At 49.2% G+C, this 17042-nt stretch overlaps 3 protein-coding genes across 3 annotated transcripts; 2 read left to right on the top strand and 1 right to left on the bottom strand.

Annotated features, from left to right (window-relative positions):
• The first annotated feature begins 2081 nt into the window (after positions 1-2081).
• On the top strand, positions 2082-2999 carry LOC101780817 (basic salivary proline-rich protein 4-like). The gene is made up of 2 exons (XM_012848949.1): positions 2082-2105; positions 2358-2999. Exons 1-2 carry the CDS (start codon positions 2082-2084, stop codon positions 2997-2999), a joined length of 666 nt encoding a protein of 221 aa, XP_012704403.1.
• A 360-nt stretch (positions 3000-3359) lies between these two features.
• LOC101777426 (F-box/LRR-repeat protein At3g48880) lies at positions 3360-6793 on the bottom strand. Its single transcript, XM_004982504.4, has 2 exons — positions 6188-6793; positions 3360-4083 (listed from the first exon to the last, which is right to left on the bottom strand). The coding sequence occupies exons 1-2, from the start codon at positions 6526-6528 to the stop codon at positions 3546-3548; spliced, it is 879 nt and encodes a 292-aa protein (XP_004982561.1). The 5' UTR covers positions 6529-6793; the 3' UTR covers positions 3360-3545.
• Positions 6794-8729: 1936 nt separating this feature from the next.
• On the top strand, positions 8730-16937 carry LOC101777017 (L-gulonolactone oxidase 2). Its single transcript, XM_004982503.3, has 2 exons — positions 8730-10092; positions 15667-16937. Exons 1-2 carry the CDS (start codon positions 9133-9135, stop codon positions 16765-16767), a joined length of 2061 nt encoding a protein of 686 aa, XP_004982560.1. The 5' UTR covers positions 8730-9132; the 3' UTR covers positions 16768-16937.
• Positions 16938-17042: the final 105 nt, after the last annotated feature.

Below are 17042 nucleotides of genomic sequence, written 5' to 3'. Positions count from 1 at the left end.
GTTTTGTCATCTTTTTTTTTTGGCTCGTGGGCCTCATCTCTAACGGTGACATTTCATAACAAGCCATTCTAAAAACTGTTCAGGATAATAAAATTAAAAACCCAGCTGAGTAAAAGTTATTCTAAAAAACCGAACAAAATGTTCTAGGAGTATAACAGAATTTTCCACTGACATGACACTAGAAAAAAAATAATCAGTAGAGAAATAAAAGTGTTACAATTGAAGGAAAAAATGTTCCACATGAAAAAATATGTTCCAAGACTGCAGTAAAATCGCTCCAATAGTTTTAGTAGGTTATATAACGGTGCATGCTAGAGCCCAAAGAAAAAGTAAATGGGAAACAAATAGAAAAGGCTTCATGGGCTAAATCTGTTGATTTAATAGGTTGTTGGCTACTTTTGGCCTGTCTAGAGGCTTCATGGGCTAAATCTGTTGATTTAATAGGTTGTGGGCTACTTTTGGCCTGTCTAGAGTTTGCAGCACTACCACTGATCGTTCCGTTCCCGTCCGATTATTGTGCATTCCCTTACTTAAAAAAGATATAATATTACGGAAAAGGTTACTGGGGACGGACGGATGGTCAGGTCAAAAGACGGATCGCGCGTGCCGCGCGGTATTTCCTGGCTTCCTTCGTGGGGAGTCCACCGTCCCTCAACCGTGCGTGCCACGAAACCGCAAGCGAATCCGAACAACCCATTGCCCGCGTCACGCACGTCTCGACCCGCTCAGTCCACAGTGCTCCACACCAGTGCTCCACACCGACTCGAACGCACCTCCTCATCCAACGCTTGCCTATAAAGGCACGGCGCAACGCAACTAATGTCCAGGCCCCCCCAAGGCATCCCAACACCGACCGATCCCAGCGCGCGCGTGCAGCGGCCGCGGCCGCGGCCATGGCGGACGCCGCCACCACCAAGGAGGAGCAGGCCCGCAAGGCGCATGCGCTGGCCGAGAAGTGCTTCCTCGCGGGCAACGTCCACGGCGCGAGGCAGTGGATGCAGTCGGCGGTCAGGCTCGCCCCGGGCCTCCCCGGCACGGCGCAGATCGTGGCGGCCTACGACGTGCACGCCGCCGCCGCCAGGCGGAGGCCCCCCGACAGCTGGTACGCCGTGCTGGACCTGCATCCGGCGGGGCCCACCATCACCCACGACGACGTCAAGCGGCAGTACCGCAGGCTCTGCCTCCTCGTGCACCCCGACAAGAACCCCTGTCCCGCCGCCGACGGGGCGTTCAAGCTCGTGCAGGCCGCCTGGGACGCGCTCTCCGCCGGGCACCCGCCGGGGGCCGCGCCGCCGGCCGCGGCCAAGCAACCCCCTCGGCCACCGCAGCAGCGCCAGCAGGCCCCGCCGCCGTGGCCGCGGCCGCGGCCCACGGTCGTGCAGATGCCGCGTAGAGCCGCTCCCGCGCCGGCGAGGGCGGCGCCGAGGGCTGGGGCGACGAGGACGCCGAGCTACGCGCAGCAGGCGACTGGGCAGAAGCCGCCGCCTCCGACGACGGGCCGGAGGTCCACCTCGCCGATCGGGGGCAGGTGCCCGGCCTGCGGCGCGTGCACCATCAACGGCAGGAGGAGCTTCCGGTGCGGGAGCTGCCAGTGGAGCTCCATGTACAATCGGCCGCCTGACGACGACGACGACGACGACTTCTTCGAGGAGGACAACTACTAGGCGTTGTAGCGCTCAACATCTTCTTCGCAATCTGGTGTTGTGAGACATGATTAGGGTTTGTTTGTTCGCCGGCGGTGTGTTGAATTTCTTGTTTTGGGCACGCTTTATTAACCTCATGAATTGCAATAAATTAAACGATGTTTTTTTTACTGCATCGCGTTTCACTTCGGAGGCAAATTAAAGCTAACTGTACGTCCTCTCTGATGTTCGTCGAAGTCTTTTGATGCATAATTGGCGCAATATAGACTCTAGTCATAGACAATATTTTCTCAAAGAAAAAAAAATTCCAGTTTCAGCACGTGTGCTCTCGTAGCTACGAGTCATGCGCAAGCGCAACATGTTCCCTTCGCTTTCGTCCCTTGCCATATTTCCCAGCTGAAATTTTTAGTTCCACTGGAAGACATTTTGTTAAGAGAAATGGCCGGCAAGCGTTGTACTCAAGTTTCCCCATCGGATGGTGCACGGTTGCCTTAGCCTTACACACTGCGCGCTCTAATTGCTATCCGGGCATAAGTATTGAACTGCACTGCATAAGTGGCACATCAACTCTAGGTAGGATTGATGAGCATGCAACAAAATTATTTATGCTTAGGCCAAAATGATGTTTAATTTATATATATATAATAACACTCAAAATTCAGTTTTCTTTTCCATAACACCGGTAAACAGGTGGTTTGACCATGGTGTGAAAAGTCGTCTCCGAGTCCGAGCCTCCCCGGCACCGCGCAGGCCGTCGCGGCCTACGACGTGCACGCCGCGGCCGCGCGGAAGCCCGTCGACTGGTACGCCGTGCTGGGCCTACTGCATCCGCCGCACCCGTCGGCCGTCGCCCACGACGACATCAAGAGACAGCACCGGAGGCTCTGCCTCCTGGTGCACCCCGACAAGAACCCCTCCGCGGCGGCCGACGGCGCGTTCAAGCTCGTCCAGGCCGCCTGGGAAGAGCTGTCCGCCAGGCACCGGCCGGCAGACGACGACGCGGCGACTGCCGCCGCCCCACCGCAGCCCGGGCGCCCGCCGCCGAGACCGCCAGACCCGCCGCAACAACCGCAACCACAACCGAGGCAGCCTCGGGGAGCTCACCAGCAGCAGGGGCGGAGGCTGAGCTACGCGGACGCGGCGAGACCGCCGCAGCCGCAGGGGGCGGCGCACAGGCCGGCGACGCCGTCCCCGCCTCGGGCGCCGCGGGTGCCCCCTCCGCGGTCCCCGAGCACGTGCCCGTCCTGCGGCGCGCTGATGCCCTACGCCAAGAGGAACCTCCGGTGCATGGTCTGCCATTGGAGGAGGCCAATGGGCCGGTGGCACGTCGGCGGCGGCGGCGATTTCTTCAAATAGTACGACTATAGGATGTGTTTAGTGCGGTTTCTGAATTCTGATCGTCCAATGGTTACATTTTTCTTTCTTTTTTTTTTTGGGTACGTTCAGTTCTGAACACATGGGATTGGGATGTGTTGCAAAATGCAAAATGCAAAAGCATTTTAGTAACAAAAGCAGGTTGCAAAATGCAAAATATTTAACCTCCTGTTAAATATTTGAGTGCAGATACGAATGGTGGAGCGAGAAATTTCTGAATCTTTTCGTTGGCGCACGACACAGGTAACTACCAAGTTAAAGTCTTCTGTCACGAACAGAAACAGCAGACACAAAAATGTTGTTACTAAAATGCATAACTAATGAACAATCATGGACGGCGTGTTCAAGGAAATCGATCTCAACCTTTTCGCCTCAGACTCTCAGAGAAGGTATAATGACAGTGCAGTTAAAATTTCCAAGTACGGATTTGCTGTTACATGGATCAAACACCAAATATGACAAGGGTTGACATTTTACAAAGATAAAAACGTCATAATTTAACAACAAAATGACATTGAAGCCATTGGTTCAGGAAGCCTGTGAAGGTCCAGCCAGCCAGTCCATCACCTTGTGCTCCATCATGCACTTACAGGGCTCTCCAGGGTTAATGTTGTGCTCCCCACAGTTTGAGCAGTCCACAAACTCCCCGAGCTCAAACTTGGAGTTCCAGAGAAAGACCTTGAGCCGTGATGCTTTCTCAAGAACAGTGCTGGAGATCGCTGATGTCTCATAACCTGATATGTCCAGGTACTCCAGCTCCTCTAGGCAATCAAGGAACTTTGTTATTGCAGCGGCAGGCATGTCTGAGCTTGGTATCTCAAGCTTCTTCAGCTGAGGAAGAGAGTTGCAGATGATCGAAGCCATCTCTTCATCCACGTACAAAGCAGACACCTTCAGTTCCACAAAGTCTGGGCAGCACTGATGCACGTGGAGGAGGACATCATAGTTGATAAGACTCTCATCCACTGCCATGCCTTTAAGCGAATGAAATTCGCCAATCGCCTTACAGAACTGATCGTAAGTCATACAGGTGCTAGGAAGGCTGAAATAGTGCAGGTTCGGACACCTGGGAAAAACAGACATAGATTTAGCTCAGACTTTAAATAATCATAGCCACAGAACGTTCGAAGGCTAACTGTAGCCGATTAGGGAGACATCCATGTGAAACGAAAAGCACATTGCCACATGTTGATGATGTTATGAGAATTCATAACAATCAGAATGCAGCAATAAAAAGTGTCAACCACAAAGAGTTGATTTGGAATAAGAAAACATGCAGAATCATTCTAGCAAGTTTGTGGCTGCTGCAAATTTGCACTGAAAATATCATTCACACACCTCCCAGCTTGCCCGTGTTCTAACAAAAATTATAAACTTGAGTTTGTAAACTTAAGCTGGGAACATATTAACAAAAAAAAGGTGACATAAAAAGAATGTCAACTACAAGTACAAACCACATCAATTGCAATGATCAAAGACAGAATGAAATTTTTAACTAATATCATGGAACAGAACAAAACTTTAACTAATATAAATGAATGAAATTGATAACTAAATTTTCCTGTACAAAGAACTACAGAGGCATTCTGTAATATTGTTGTATATCCAAACAAAAGATAGAGTAGATCCGAACAATATGGAAATTAACATTTTAGCAACATACTGAATTTGTTTTTTTCCCGCTACCTACAGAACAAGGGAAACATCTTGGAATGTGTGTACAACAGTCAAGGGGGGCAAACTAGATCATATAAATCCTCTGTTTTATACCTTGTGGTCATCCTTAGTGCTCTGTTTTCTTTAACATACAAGGTGTTTTCAATCTATATTGTGCTACACCATACACCCAATGGTTCAAATGTGCTTCCAAAAACATCAGCCACAAACATATAAAAAGCATACTTTTCCATAATGAATATCCCATACATGTTTTGGTGAAATGTTATGAGTTGAGATGCTTGTGTGTCAGATACTCATGGCTATTAGAATTAGCAACTAATCTACTTAAATTTGACACTTGCAGTCATATCTTTCAGTCAAAATTTGCAATGGCCATGGGAGAAGCCAATGATTTTGCAAAAGACCTGTAATTTCCATTGGTTGGGTTCCTGCAAGTGTCACTGGTAATTTCTTAGACCCCTGCTAAATTTGTAACTGGAGCTTTTTTAGTCTCTGAGTCCTAAGTGGTGTTAGTTTCCATGACTTGTAATATGGTCCAACTTTCACTCTACTGCTTCATCTGATTAACAAGACAATAGTTCACTCTTCGATGTAACAGCAATAAAATGGTAATAAATACATGTTGGATTACAGATGGAAGTAACAAAATGGCGAATGGAAGCACAATATAAGATGAAAGAAAATCAACTTTAATAAAAAAACTAAGAACAAATAACACAATAATAGCTAAGAGCACCTTTTTCTCTGATATGCGCATCTGGATCAATATTACGTGCAGTATGATCTAATGACAAAACAGGCATGCTAAAATAACAGCATGAAAGGCATCATTGTTCCTAAGGTATGAGTGCCAGATGTTTCGCTATGACTGTACTGAAGAAAGGTAATAAAACTTGTAACAGAAAATTCTTGATGTTTATTTTCTACCCACTGGGCAGAAGCAACATTATTCCTTGAATCATTACACCTCTTCAATGTCAGTTTCATACCATGTGGTAAATGCATAATGCCAAGAAACAATTGCTCCAACTAAATTCAATAAACACTGAAATTGGTACAGGTACACTCACCATCTTTTTCAGATTGTTTTGGAGATAGAGGATGTGACAAGGACTACAATTCCCATCTATGTTACCCCATGAATCTACTTTAGCCTTTCATTCTTATTACAAATGAACAGTGCCATTTTCTTCATTACTTATTCAGATAGCAGTCACGCAGCTAAACAATCAGAAAATCAGCAAAGAATCCATATACAAGCTTACAAGAATATGGCGTCTACCCACAGAATTTTCCCAAAGAAATAAATTCACCTAAGATGAAATCTATCTCTTTAAATTAGCCCATTTTGGAGGATTTCACGCCTACAGTACCATAGCCTAATCATATTTCAGCGTCAATATAGCGATAGCTAAAAAGCCAACCAACATTTCCTTATGGGCTGGGAAACAACAAAAGGGGATTGAAGAAACAAGGGGAAGAAATTTCACCTCTCAGCGAGGAACAGGAGGTGATCCTCATCCGCAAACTCGGGGAGCAGCACGGCCTCGATCCGCCCTTCCGCCAGCGTGGCGGCGACCTCCAGGATGCCGAAAAGCGCGGCGTGGACGGGGACGCGGGAGCTGGAGGCGCGGCGGCCGGAGGTGAGGGCGGCCCAGTCGCGGAGGTCGACCCGGCGCCACGCGAGCGGGTCCCGCGCCGCGGCACGCCACGAGGAGCAGGCGCGGGGCGCGCCGCCGGAGAGCAGGCCCGGGGCGCCCACGTGGGTCATGATCGCCACCAGGAGGTCGTGCTGCAGCTCCGCCCACGGCCGGCTCGGCGGCGTCGCCATGGACGGATAGATGTGAGAGCGAGAGGTGTTCTTGACTTCTAAATCGACGAAGACGGAGACGTTGAACGGGGAAATGTAAACATTTCTCTTATTTTTTTAAAAAAAAAGAAATATAAACATTTCTAAGAAAGAAAAGGCATTTTGGGTTGTTTTTTTTTCCAGCCATCGCACACTAACATGCCAATTCTGAAATGAGGCGATTTTGGTGTTAAGGTAGAGATTCAGCGTCGTGGATTCAAGATCTGCAGGAAGGACGGACAAAACAAGGTTGGTCACAGTATCGACAGTACCATACGAAAGAAAGATTGGGAGAAGAAGAAAAGGAGATGAAGATTCAGGAGTTGGAAAATGGCAGAATTTGCTTGCAGAGATGCAAAGTGATATTGATCAAAAGGAACGACCCATCGTACCATCAGCAACTTGTTAGCCCAAGAGATAAACAAGATAGCAGCATGTCCTGACAGTATGCGAAGGAGTATGTAGTATTGGGCTGGCCCAATCTAATGTTGAGTGCGATCGACGAGAAGTAAAAGCCCAATGCTGCTAAGTGAAGCGATCGACGATGGTCTCCATCTGCAGCTGACGGGCCGGGCGAACACGGTCGGGCACAGACACTCTAAAAAAAATATGAGTGCCCCATGAAGGCACAGTCGGAGCACGATGACGTAGCTCCTGTGCTGGTGGCATGGTGCGTGGAATGCGCACCCAGCATTTCAAAATTTGGATGTAAAAAAAAATCTAAAAAAATATGAAGTAAGAAGAGTAAAATACAAATGCGCGGTTTCTAAATTTATGATAGGGTGTCATCTAAATCTCTAAACTCTCGAAATGCATTTTTCAAGTTGACAAACTTGTCTCAAGGTTTCATCTAAGTTCTTCAACTCTCAAAATGCAATTTCATGTCCCCAACTTACTTATAGAAGTGTAAGAAGTAACTGGGATTTTGAATCGGTGCTGTAGAAAATGAGTAAAAAATGGATTTCTCATTACTGAATCCCATTATTATTACATGTAGATTTAAGATATTCTTTAGTAGCAACTCATCGAGTGGCTCGTCCGGTCGCCCCATGTACCACTGCCCTCACGTGTCAGGGTTGTCGTATATCTTAAGAAGCAAGGGGAAGAGCTACTATTGAACGTGGAGATGAAGAAACAAAGGTCAGTGTAGGAAAAGTGGAAACCCACAGCCGCCACCACAAGATGTGGTTCCATTGTTTTGTGAGGGTGATCTCGATCTGTTCAGTTCATTTACTTCTTTGTAATTCCGATATGAATATATGGTACGTGCCACACTGCCACACATACGCCAGCTTGTTCCTGAAGTTTTTGGCTCCTAGGACAAAACTACAAAAGCTTCTAAATGTGACTTTCATCTCCTGTACTCTTGCCGCTGCTGAATCCAGCCAGTTGTTCCTGTTTGACCTTCATATATGCCTGATGGATTTCAACGTTGATGTGTGCCATTATCAAAAAAAAAAAACGTTGACGTACACACAGCCATGATGCGACTGTAGGGACACATGTGCTGAAAAGGCCGCGGTATACGTGGGCGTTGGCATGCTGCTCACAATATCAAACATGTCGAGCCGAAAGTCTCTGCAGGAGGCCTCCACTTGTCTCTTTTGCACCTGCGCATTGTGACACTACTCATGAGCCATGATGCCATGCTATGTAGCATGTACTCCACTCACAACCCCACTAGCTGACCACGTACTCAAGTGGCAAGCACCATCGGAAAGGTGTGCTAGCTAGTGCCCCATGACAGGCAGTTGAAGATCATAATCAAGGTCGATCCATCGATCAGATTAGCGTGGGCATGCATGATCCCAGGCACCACCACCGTTGAACCAATCACTAGCCTTTTATGCGCGCATGATCCCATGTGTAAGCATATGTGCATTCTGGCGTTGCTACTCCTGTCGATCACTTGTAGTGCAAGATAAGCATATGAACTCTGCCTTTTTTTTTTCCCCTTCCAGAGCGCAAGACTAGCATAAACTAGAAAGCAAGCAAGAAATAAATAGCTGGGATTTGTTCGCTGGATGTCGATGTTTTACGCCGTTTTTAGCTACTTGCTTAATTTTTTCAATCTTGCCGTTTTAGCTACTTGCTTGCTTAATTGTTCGACCATGTTACATTTAATACTAGATTGCACTCTTCATAAGGAGGGTCCCATCTACCAGTCACATCGAGATAGACGTTTGAAGTTACATTTTTATGCGTCCTCTTACTCAATTACCTAGCTAGTAACTACTCACTAGCATATAGCCTTCTCTGCTACCGTGTCCACATCATCAGCGTCGTTGATTTGAGTTGACCACAAAGGCGCCTGCTGCCGCACCCACAGGCCACAGCGACATCTTGGAGCGCTCGCGCCATGCATGCCATGGTGAAGGCTCCCCCGAAGACGCGACTTCAGGCCGGCCGGCCGGGGCCGTCGTCGTTACTCGTTACACACCTGTGCAAGCTAAGGCCACACAAGCCAAGGAAATGCTTCAAGCCTCGCCTATCTTAGCCAGCGCTATCGACTGAGAACGTACCAGCACCACACGTCCCATCGGGGTGCAGACGATATAGATGCACTCTTAATTAGCGCGATTAAGAATGACTCTTAGCGCGATTAATTGTGCTGGTACCATTGATCCATTATTCAATCGCCGCATGCATGTACAGATTGACACGCACATCGCTTGCTTTCTTGTATATAACCACATATGTACAGGCCGGGGTGCCATGTTGCCTGCAAAGCTCTGTAATCCGGCCAGCTGCCGCGCTGCTCTTACCTTGCTTCCAATGCTTGCACAAACAATGGGCACTACTACAACTCCCGTAGCAGCCGCCGGCATTGATCCCTGCAACCGCGGGCACCTCATCAAGGTCAAGCAAACCATGCTGCGGCGGCTCCTCGTCCTCACCGTCGCCACGATCCTGATCGGCCCCGCCGTCGCGAGCCCGCCGCCGGACCCCGTTCAGTGCTCGTCCGGCGGCAACGACGGCGGCTGCACCGTGTCCAGCGCCTACGGCGTGTTCCCGGACCGCTCCACGTGCCGCGCCGCCGCCGTCGCGTACCCGTCCACGGAGGGCGAGCTGGTGCGCGCCGTGGCGCGCGCCGTCGCGTCGGGGACCAAGATGAAGGTGACCACACGGTACTCCCACAGCATCCCGCAGCTGGCGTGCCCCGGGAGCGGCGGCGGCGAGGGCCTCGCCATCAGCACGCGGCGGCTCGACCGCGTCGTGTCCGTGGACGCCGCGCGGGGGCGGATGGCGGTGGAGAGCGGCCTCACGCTGCGGGACCTCGTCGCGGAGGCGGCCAGGGCCGGGCTCGCGCTGCCCTACGCGCCCTACTGGTGGGGGCTCACCGTCGGCGGCATGCTCGGAACGGGCGCCCACGGGAGCTCCCTCTGGGGCAACGGCAGCGCCGTGCACGAGTACGTCGTCGGGATGCGCATCGTCACGCCGGCGCCCGCCGAGGAGGGGTACGCCAAGGTGCGCGTGCTCGCCGAGGGCGACCCGGTGCTCGACGCCGCCAAGGTCTCCCTCGGCGTCCTCGGCGTCATCTCTCAGGTAATAAGTTGGATCCCATCGCTTCGTTGACTGCCAAGTGTTTGTACTGCAATTTCTTTTCTTCCAGAAAAAAGCATTGAAAGCTTTATATTTATATTTTTTTCCTTTGTAGTATAATTCCAAGTGGTTTATTTATTTTTCTGCTTATTATAAGCTTGCATAAACTGCATTTTTATCCAACCAACGTTGTAGCAGTATCCACTGAACGAAGCAGTCCACCGATTTCTATAGTGATCACTGGCTCACTGCTTAGACGTGACTTGGAATTAAGGGAGAAAACATCTGGCAATTGCTTTTGCAAGCAAATCCGTTTCTTAAAAGCAAGATCCATGATGTATGAGCTAGCAAGAAGAACATATGCTTGCTTGCACACTCAACTCAAAAGCAGTGTGCGTACTACGACATTTATTGGAGGATTGCAACATCTTGATGAACCTTGGAGTAGAGAACATGACACATGCAGTACAAATGAAGAACCTTGGAAAGCACCACGTTGTTGCCACACACTGATTCTTCCGTAGGAGCGATCACTTTACACCGTGCTGTTCTTCTTTTCTTCACATGCCGGCATGGCACAAACGTACTTTTTCTTAATCAGTTAGATTGTTTAGGGCACTGGAATTGATCTTGGGATCTCTAGTGTGGTACTAGTTATTATGAGCCCACGATAGAATGATTTGCCCTTTGCCATCATAGGGGGTGTTTGGTTGTATGCACCACATGATGCATGTATGGATGATTCTGGATGTGTGGTTCAATCAATTTGCTTGAACCATATGGTTCACCCCTATTAATAAAAAATAATATAAAGTGGGATGGTTTCATCCTGAATAAGTTGGTACAGTTCATCCAACCAAACAAATGGACCACCATCTAGCTCGAACTGAACCAAATCATATATGCAACCAAACACATGGTTGAGATTGACAACCTGGGATACATGCCACGCACCCATTGGGTGGAATGGGTGGGTTTGCATTGAATTTGAAAGAAGGATAGGTTCCGAACATTGGCAGTAATGGTGCTACCGTACCACCACCACACAATGCAAAGCTGTGTATAGTTTTTTCCCATTTATCGCATGGTCCATGCACGCACGTGCATGTGTGTTCACGTCTCGGTGCCCAGTAGACCTATTTAGCTTAATCACCGCAGCCTACCAACCTTCCACTATAGGGAGCAGATCGATCTCTAGCTTGTAGCATGTTAACAATTTGTGGACACTCTATATGTCAGTATTTCCGATGGACTAATTCAACATTTCATAGGAAACAGACAGGGTGCATGCATGCTCCACCACCTCACCCATTCTAAGGATAAAAGTTGAACTGAAGGCATATTTTGATTTGGAAACACCACCACATTTGACCAGCAATTATTCAAATTATAAACATGTGTGGTAAACAAAGTTGTACAACTGCATTCATACTCAGAGGATTTTGACGATGTAGTTTATTCTTATCAGTTGATTGCAAGAAAAAAACAATGTCAATATAAGTATTACTTTTCAATACTTTTTTAAAAAATATTTTCTTAGAGTATTTCTTGGAGTGCAATATACTAAATATTTTCATGATGTTCTTTATAACTATACAATTGGAGAGGAGCAAACTATAATTGACCGTAGGGAGTTGCCCAAAAAAATTGTATAAAAATCAAGCAAAAAAATGGTATATATCAATGAATGTTGGAGCAGAAAATACGATACCTCAAGTAAAAATCAAGACACGCCCTGTGTTTGGCTGCTTGGAAAGCACCACGTTGTTGCTACACTAGCTAATTCCGTAGGAGGGAAAGAGGGATCCTTCTTTTCTTCACACGCTGTCATGGCGCAACCCGTTCTTTACGAATCAGCGCGTAGGGGGTTATATTTGGATCTACTCGATCTGGTATTTATGAGAGCCAACAATTAGTGAATGATCTTTGATTGGTGGCATTGATTGGTGGCACTCCACCGAATTTATACATCCTTGTCCCGTGGGTGTGTTTAGGTTTGTCAAATTCCCCCATAGATCGTCTCAAACACATAGGTCTTTGATAGCGATTCTAGCCGATTATTTCTGCAAAAATAATCAAGCAAACGGTAGGATTCTCATAAGATTCTAGAGGAATCAATTTTTACAGCATCGAAAAATGAACTGGGGACTTGAATCGGCCGGCCCGATGCTTGGGAGAAATTCCCGCCGATTCTCTCCCCTCCGCACTCCCTCCACCCCTCACGCGCCATCGCTCAGGAGCGGTATCTCCCCTCCGCACCCTCCCGCTCACCCCTCCTTCGGTCGCTTGGCGCCCTGCCGCTCTCCACTCTGGGACCCACCATCGGCCGCCCGGCCCTCCTCGCCTGGTCCGGCGGCCTGCACGCTCAGCCTTCCTCGCCTCGCCTGTCTGCCAAGCCCGGCCATAGGGGAGAAGAAGGAGCTGAGATGGAGCAGCCATGCGGGAGGCCATTGAGCTGCCGCTCCTGGTGCGTTGCCGGGGCAGGTGCAAGAAGGGCCCGCGCTCGCCATTGCCGAGGGTGAAGGAGGAAGCTCTCCGTGAGGGAGAGGGCGAGCCGGCTCCGCCTTGCTGGAGCTCCCTCGCGCCACTGCGCCGACTGCCGCCGCCTGGGGATCCTCCACCGGTGTGGAGAGAGAACGTGCTGATTCTTGAGGCAGCTCAACACCAAACACTTTGATTCTCCTGCCAGCGATTCTTGAGGCGGTGGATTCATCAAGCTTCTTAGAAAAGTGATTCATAGAAAAGCTGAATCAAACACCCCCATGGATCAGTGAAGAGAAGCTGGATCTGCCACCCTTCATGCATTAGTGTTCAGACCCTTCCTCTCCCTTCCATAGATCGTCGTCTTTCCTTCACTGCCCATCTTCCACCGGTCCCTCCCCTTCATTCCTTGTTGTCGTCTACCAACTACGGATTTCCCTAGCTTTCTCAAAATGAACAACGCTAACCACCGAATCGTTTCCATTTTAGTATTTCCATGCCAGCGCATGCAGGTGTGGTCACGTAGTACGTTTCAGTACCAACTACTCCTCCAATTTTGTTCTTCATTTATTGCATCCCAATTAAATGGCCGGACCTGCAAGGGCGTGACTTGGGCATTATTGCCGATAAGTGCATAGCAACAACAGGTCTTTGTTTCAGTTATTTTCTGTTACGGCAGAATGTAACAACCTGTGCTGTTCCCATCCTCAATTCCCGGACCATCATCCTTGTGCTTCAGCCTTCAGCGCGTAACACAGCGGTGGCAAAATATATGCTATGACACTTTGAAATTAACGATGAATATAATGGTAGGAACAATTTAACATGCTAGAATCCTTTTAGGCACCTAGACTAGACAGCATGATGATTGCATCACATGTGTCGAATCCTGCCCTCTAGAAGTAAGAATAATAATTATATTTCAAAAAAAAGTAAGAATAATGGATCGAGAAAAAGGAGCGCTGATGTGAATATACATTTCAAATAAAGTCACATATCAAATATCGATCCATTCTAAAGCACAATGCAACTCGCTGCGGTGAGCCTGCTTTCAATATAAATTTGCTTCATATGCTATTTACTACTCCCTCCGTCCCAAATTACTGTTCGTTTTGGGTTTTCTAGATACGTAGCTTTTGCTATGCACCTAAATATATATTATGTCTAGATACGTATGTTGACGGTAGTTAACATGTCAAGTTGTGAACCGCAAGCGCACACTCCCTCCGTCCCAAATTACTATTCGTTTTGAGTTTTTTAGATACGTAGTTTTTGCTATGCACCTAAATGTATATTATGTCTAGATATATATGTTGACGGTAGTTAACACGCCAAGTTGTGAACCGCAAGGGCACAGATCATCGTAGCTTTTCCCTTAGAGTATTACATCAAAGTTTTATCAATCCGTGGATCGACAACGAACTAACTAGGGTTCTATCTAGCTAAACGGATCTAATCCTATCATGAAGCATTAATTGCTTATAAAGGTAACCCAATCATGAGATAAGCATTATAGACGGGCTAAATAGATCACATCCATGTATATATGAGGTAACACAACTAAGGGTAGCATGAGCCTATTGTCTTCTTGTTGTAGCTCTAGCTAAAGTGGTAACCAATCTATGTAACACCTTGATAAAGAGTCATCTCTCAGAAAGGCGGCTCGCAAGCGGCCTACTTTCTTATTGTCACCCTTGCGAGGTGCGTGTTGACGCCTCCAGTTTCCCAAAGCTTTACCTCAACGACTCCCACAATACTCGCCATCGATCCTACTCAACATTGTGCAATCGTTCGGCCTTTTCCTCCCACATGCTATCACCACACAAGAGTAATCACACCGACTTCCTACGTACTACTAAGATGTATCCGCAAGACATAGTCTAATCACTACGATTACATCTATTCCTACTAAGAACATATGCTAGCTAGTCATATGAGAATAAGCATGCATCATAGTAGATCAAAGTAAAGATAAGATTAGATTGATATCACCATCATGTGTACATAGGCCATGATGATCACAAGGCTCGGCTCTGGAACTCCACTATGGCTTCACCATGCAGGGATGACCATGGCGGCTAGGGTCTAGCCTAAGCCATCTCCTAGACAACCTCGAAAACTTGCAGCGGTCCTTAGCTCCCTATGGTGTGTGTACTTGGTTTCGCCGACTTCTGATTGATTCCCCCCGGGCTCGATGAATTTTCGGCGTATTTATAGTCTAAAGAGCCAGTGGGTTAAATTTGAAGGCAAATGGGCAAAGAAAAGAGGTAGGCTGATCGGTTTGGAGGGGTCCAGGCCGATCGGCGTGGCCTTTCCTTTTACCTCCTCATGTCCAGTTTCGTCACTAAGTCTTCTTCAATGTTTTGGAACCTTATTTTTGTATGCACGTGGGCCTGGCACGTCGGTAGTTTCAGGATGAAATTGATCTTCAATAACTTTCCAAATCTCCACTTGATCTTCTTGATTCCTCCTTGATCCCGAAGCGATCCTTGCCACATCTTCACAAACTTAGCCCTTAAGTCATCTTGGAGGATTGCTTGCCAAAAATGAGCATCGGTGGAGGCCAGGAGACCTCAGGTCGATTGGCTCGAGGGACACCAGGATTGGCCTTGGCCCTTTTTTTTTTGCCTCCTGGTCTTTATCTTTCTCTGGTCCATTGCTCATTCAAGGCTTTATCCAAAAAATGCATATTTAACTCAATTTCCTGCAAAAATAGAATATCCTCCAAAATATCTTGCATATGCGAAAATGAGGCTATTTCAAGTGCCAAGTGGCGGGTTAGTATAAGAATATGCATGAAAACACTAGTTAAATAGCACTAAAAGTGTGTCAATAACGAATGTCAACAACGTAGTAAAAATTATGTATTTAGGAAAGCCAAAACGAATATAATTTAGGACGGATGGAGTATTTGTTTTTGCTGCACTGCAAGATGCTGGTGCAAATGAGCATTGCTCACTGGGACAAATAATGCAAATATGTAAGTTTTTTTTGTGTGTTTTTTGACACGTTATTAGCTGACGAGTTCCGACCATTTTTTACTTAAAAAAACCTAGACTGCTTATTGTATTGGTCGTGTGCCTGTTTGTGACGCAGGTGACGCTGCAACTACAACCCTTGTTCAAACGCTCGGTGACGTTCGACGAGCGGGACGACGGCGACCTGGAGGAGCAGCTGGCGAAGTTCGGGTACCAGCACGAGTTCGCCGACATCGCCTGGTACCCCGGGCACCGCCGGGCGGTATACCGCATCGACGACCGTCTCCCGCTGAGCGCCCCCGGCGACGGCGTCCTCGACTTCATCGGCTTCCGCGCCACCCCGACGCTGGGCATCCAGGCCAACCGTCTCGCCGAGGACCTCCTCGAGCGCGCCGGCAACGGCACCGGCAAGTGCGTGGCGTCGCGGCTGACCCACGCGGCGCTGTCGGTGGCCGGCTACGGCCTGATGCGGCGGAGCGGCGGGGTGTTCACGGGGTACCCCGTGGTGGGGCCCCAGCACCGGATGCAGGCCTCCGGCGGGTGCGTGGCGGGGCCCGAGGACGCGCTGCTGACGGCGTGCCCCTGGGACCCGCGCGTCCGGGCCAGCAGCTTCTTCCACCAGACCACCTTCAGCCTGCCCCTGGCCCGCGCCGCCGCGTTCGTCGCCGACGTGCGCCGCCTGCGGGAACTCAACCCCAGGGCGCTCTGCGGCGTCGAGCTCTACGACGGCATCCTCATGCGCTACGTCAAGGCGTCCACGGCGCACCTCGGCAAGCCCCCGTCCGCCGGCTCCGGCGGCGGCGACATGGTGGACTTCGACATGACCTACTACCGCAGCCGCGACCCCCGGCGGGCGCGGCTGTTCGAGGACGTGATGGAGGAGATCGAGCAGATGGGCATCTTCAAGTACGGCGGGCTGCCGCACTGGGGCAAGAACCGGAACCTGGCCTTCGCCGGCGCTGCGGCCAAGTACCCCGGCATGGCGGAGTTCCTGCGCGTCAAGGACGCCTACGACCCCGACGGGCTCTTCTCCAGCGACTGGAGCGACGTGGTGCTCGGCGTCGGCGGCGGGTCGCCGACGAGGGACGCGCCCGGGTGCGCGCTGGAGGGGATGTGCGTGTGCTCGCGGGACGAGCACTGCGCGCCGGAGCAGGGGTACGTCTGCCGCCCCGGCAAGGTGTACAAGGAAGCCAGGGTCTGCACCAAGGTCTCGTCGTAGGTGCAATTGGTTAGGCGCGCACGTCTGGAAATTCGATTTTCTAGAAATTTGGAAACTGACGAGGCAGAATAATTCTCCCGGGAATTCGGTCATTTTCTCCACGATTCCCAGCAGAATTCAGTTGCCTACTACTACTACTATATATGAAGTTCAATTATGATTCAAAGTCATGTACTCTTGTCCTTGCAAAAGAATATAGATGGTCAAATAGGCGGCCCGACCCGACCTGGCCCGAGCACGGTTTGACCCAGCCCGTTTAGGCCCAGCACGGTTCG

The sequence above is a fragment of the Setaria italica genome, chromosome IX, assembly GCF_000263155.2.
Source record: "Setaria italica strain Yugu1 chromosome IX, Setaria_italica_v2.0, whole genome shotgun sequence".
Lineage (NCBI taxonomy): Eukaryota > Viridiplantae > Streptophyta > Magnoliopsida > Poales > Poaceae > Setaria > Setaria italica.
Note: the sequence above shows the minus strand (reverse complement) of the source record. Positions and strands in the feature narration are given on the sequence as shown.

Excerpts from the sequence above, each read along its gene's own strand:
- LOC101780817 (XM_012848949.1), top strand. The coding sequence starts at position 2,082 with ATGGCCGGCAAGCGTTGTACTCAA. Across the intron at positions 2,106-2,357 it reads CCGGCAAGCGTTGTACTCAA|TCGTCTCCGAGTCCGAGCCT; the intron begins GTTTCCCCATCG and ends TGGTGTGAAAAG.
- LOC101777426 (XM_004982504.4), bottom strand. The coding sequence starts at position 6,528 with ATGGCGACGCCGCCGAGCCGGCCGTGGGCGGAGCTGCAGCACGACCTC. Across the intron at positions 4,084-6,187 it reads CTCCTGTTCCTCGCTGAGAG|GTGTCCGAACCTGCACTATT; the intron begins GTGAAATTTCTT and ends TGTTTTTCCCAG.
- LOC101777017 (XM_004982503.3), top strand. The coding sequence starts at position 9,133 with ATGACTCTTAGCGCGATTAATTGTGCTGGTACCATTGATCCATTATTC. Across the intron at positions 10,093-15,666 it reads TCCTCGGCGTCATCTCTCAG|GTGACGCTGCAACTACAACC; the intron begins GTAATAAGTTGG and ends TTTGTGACGCAG.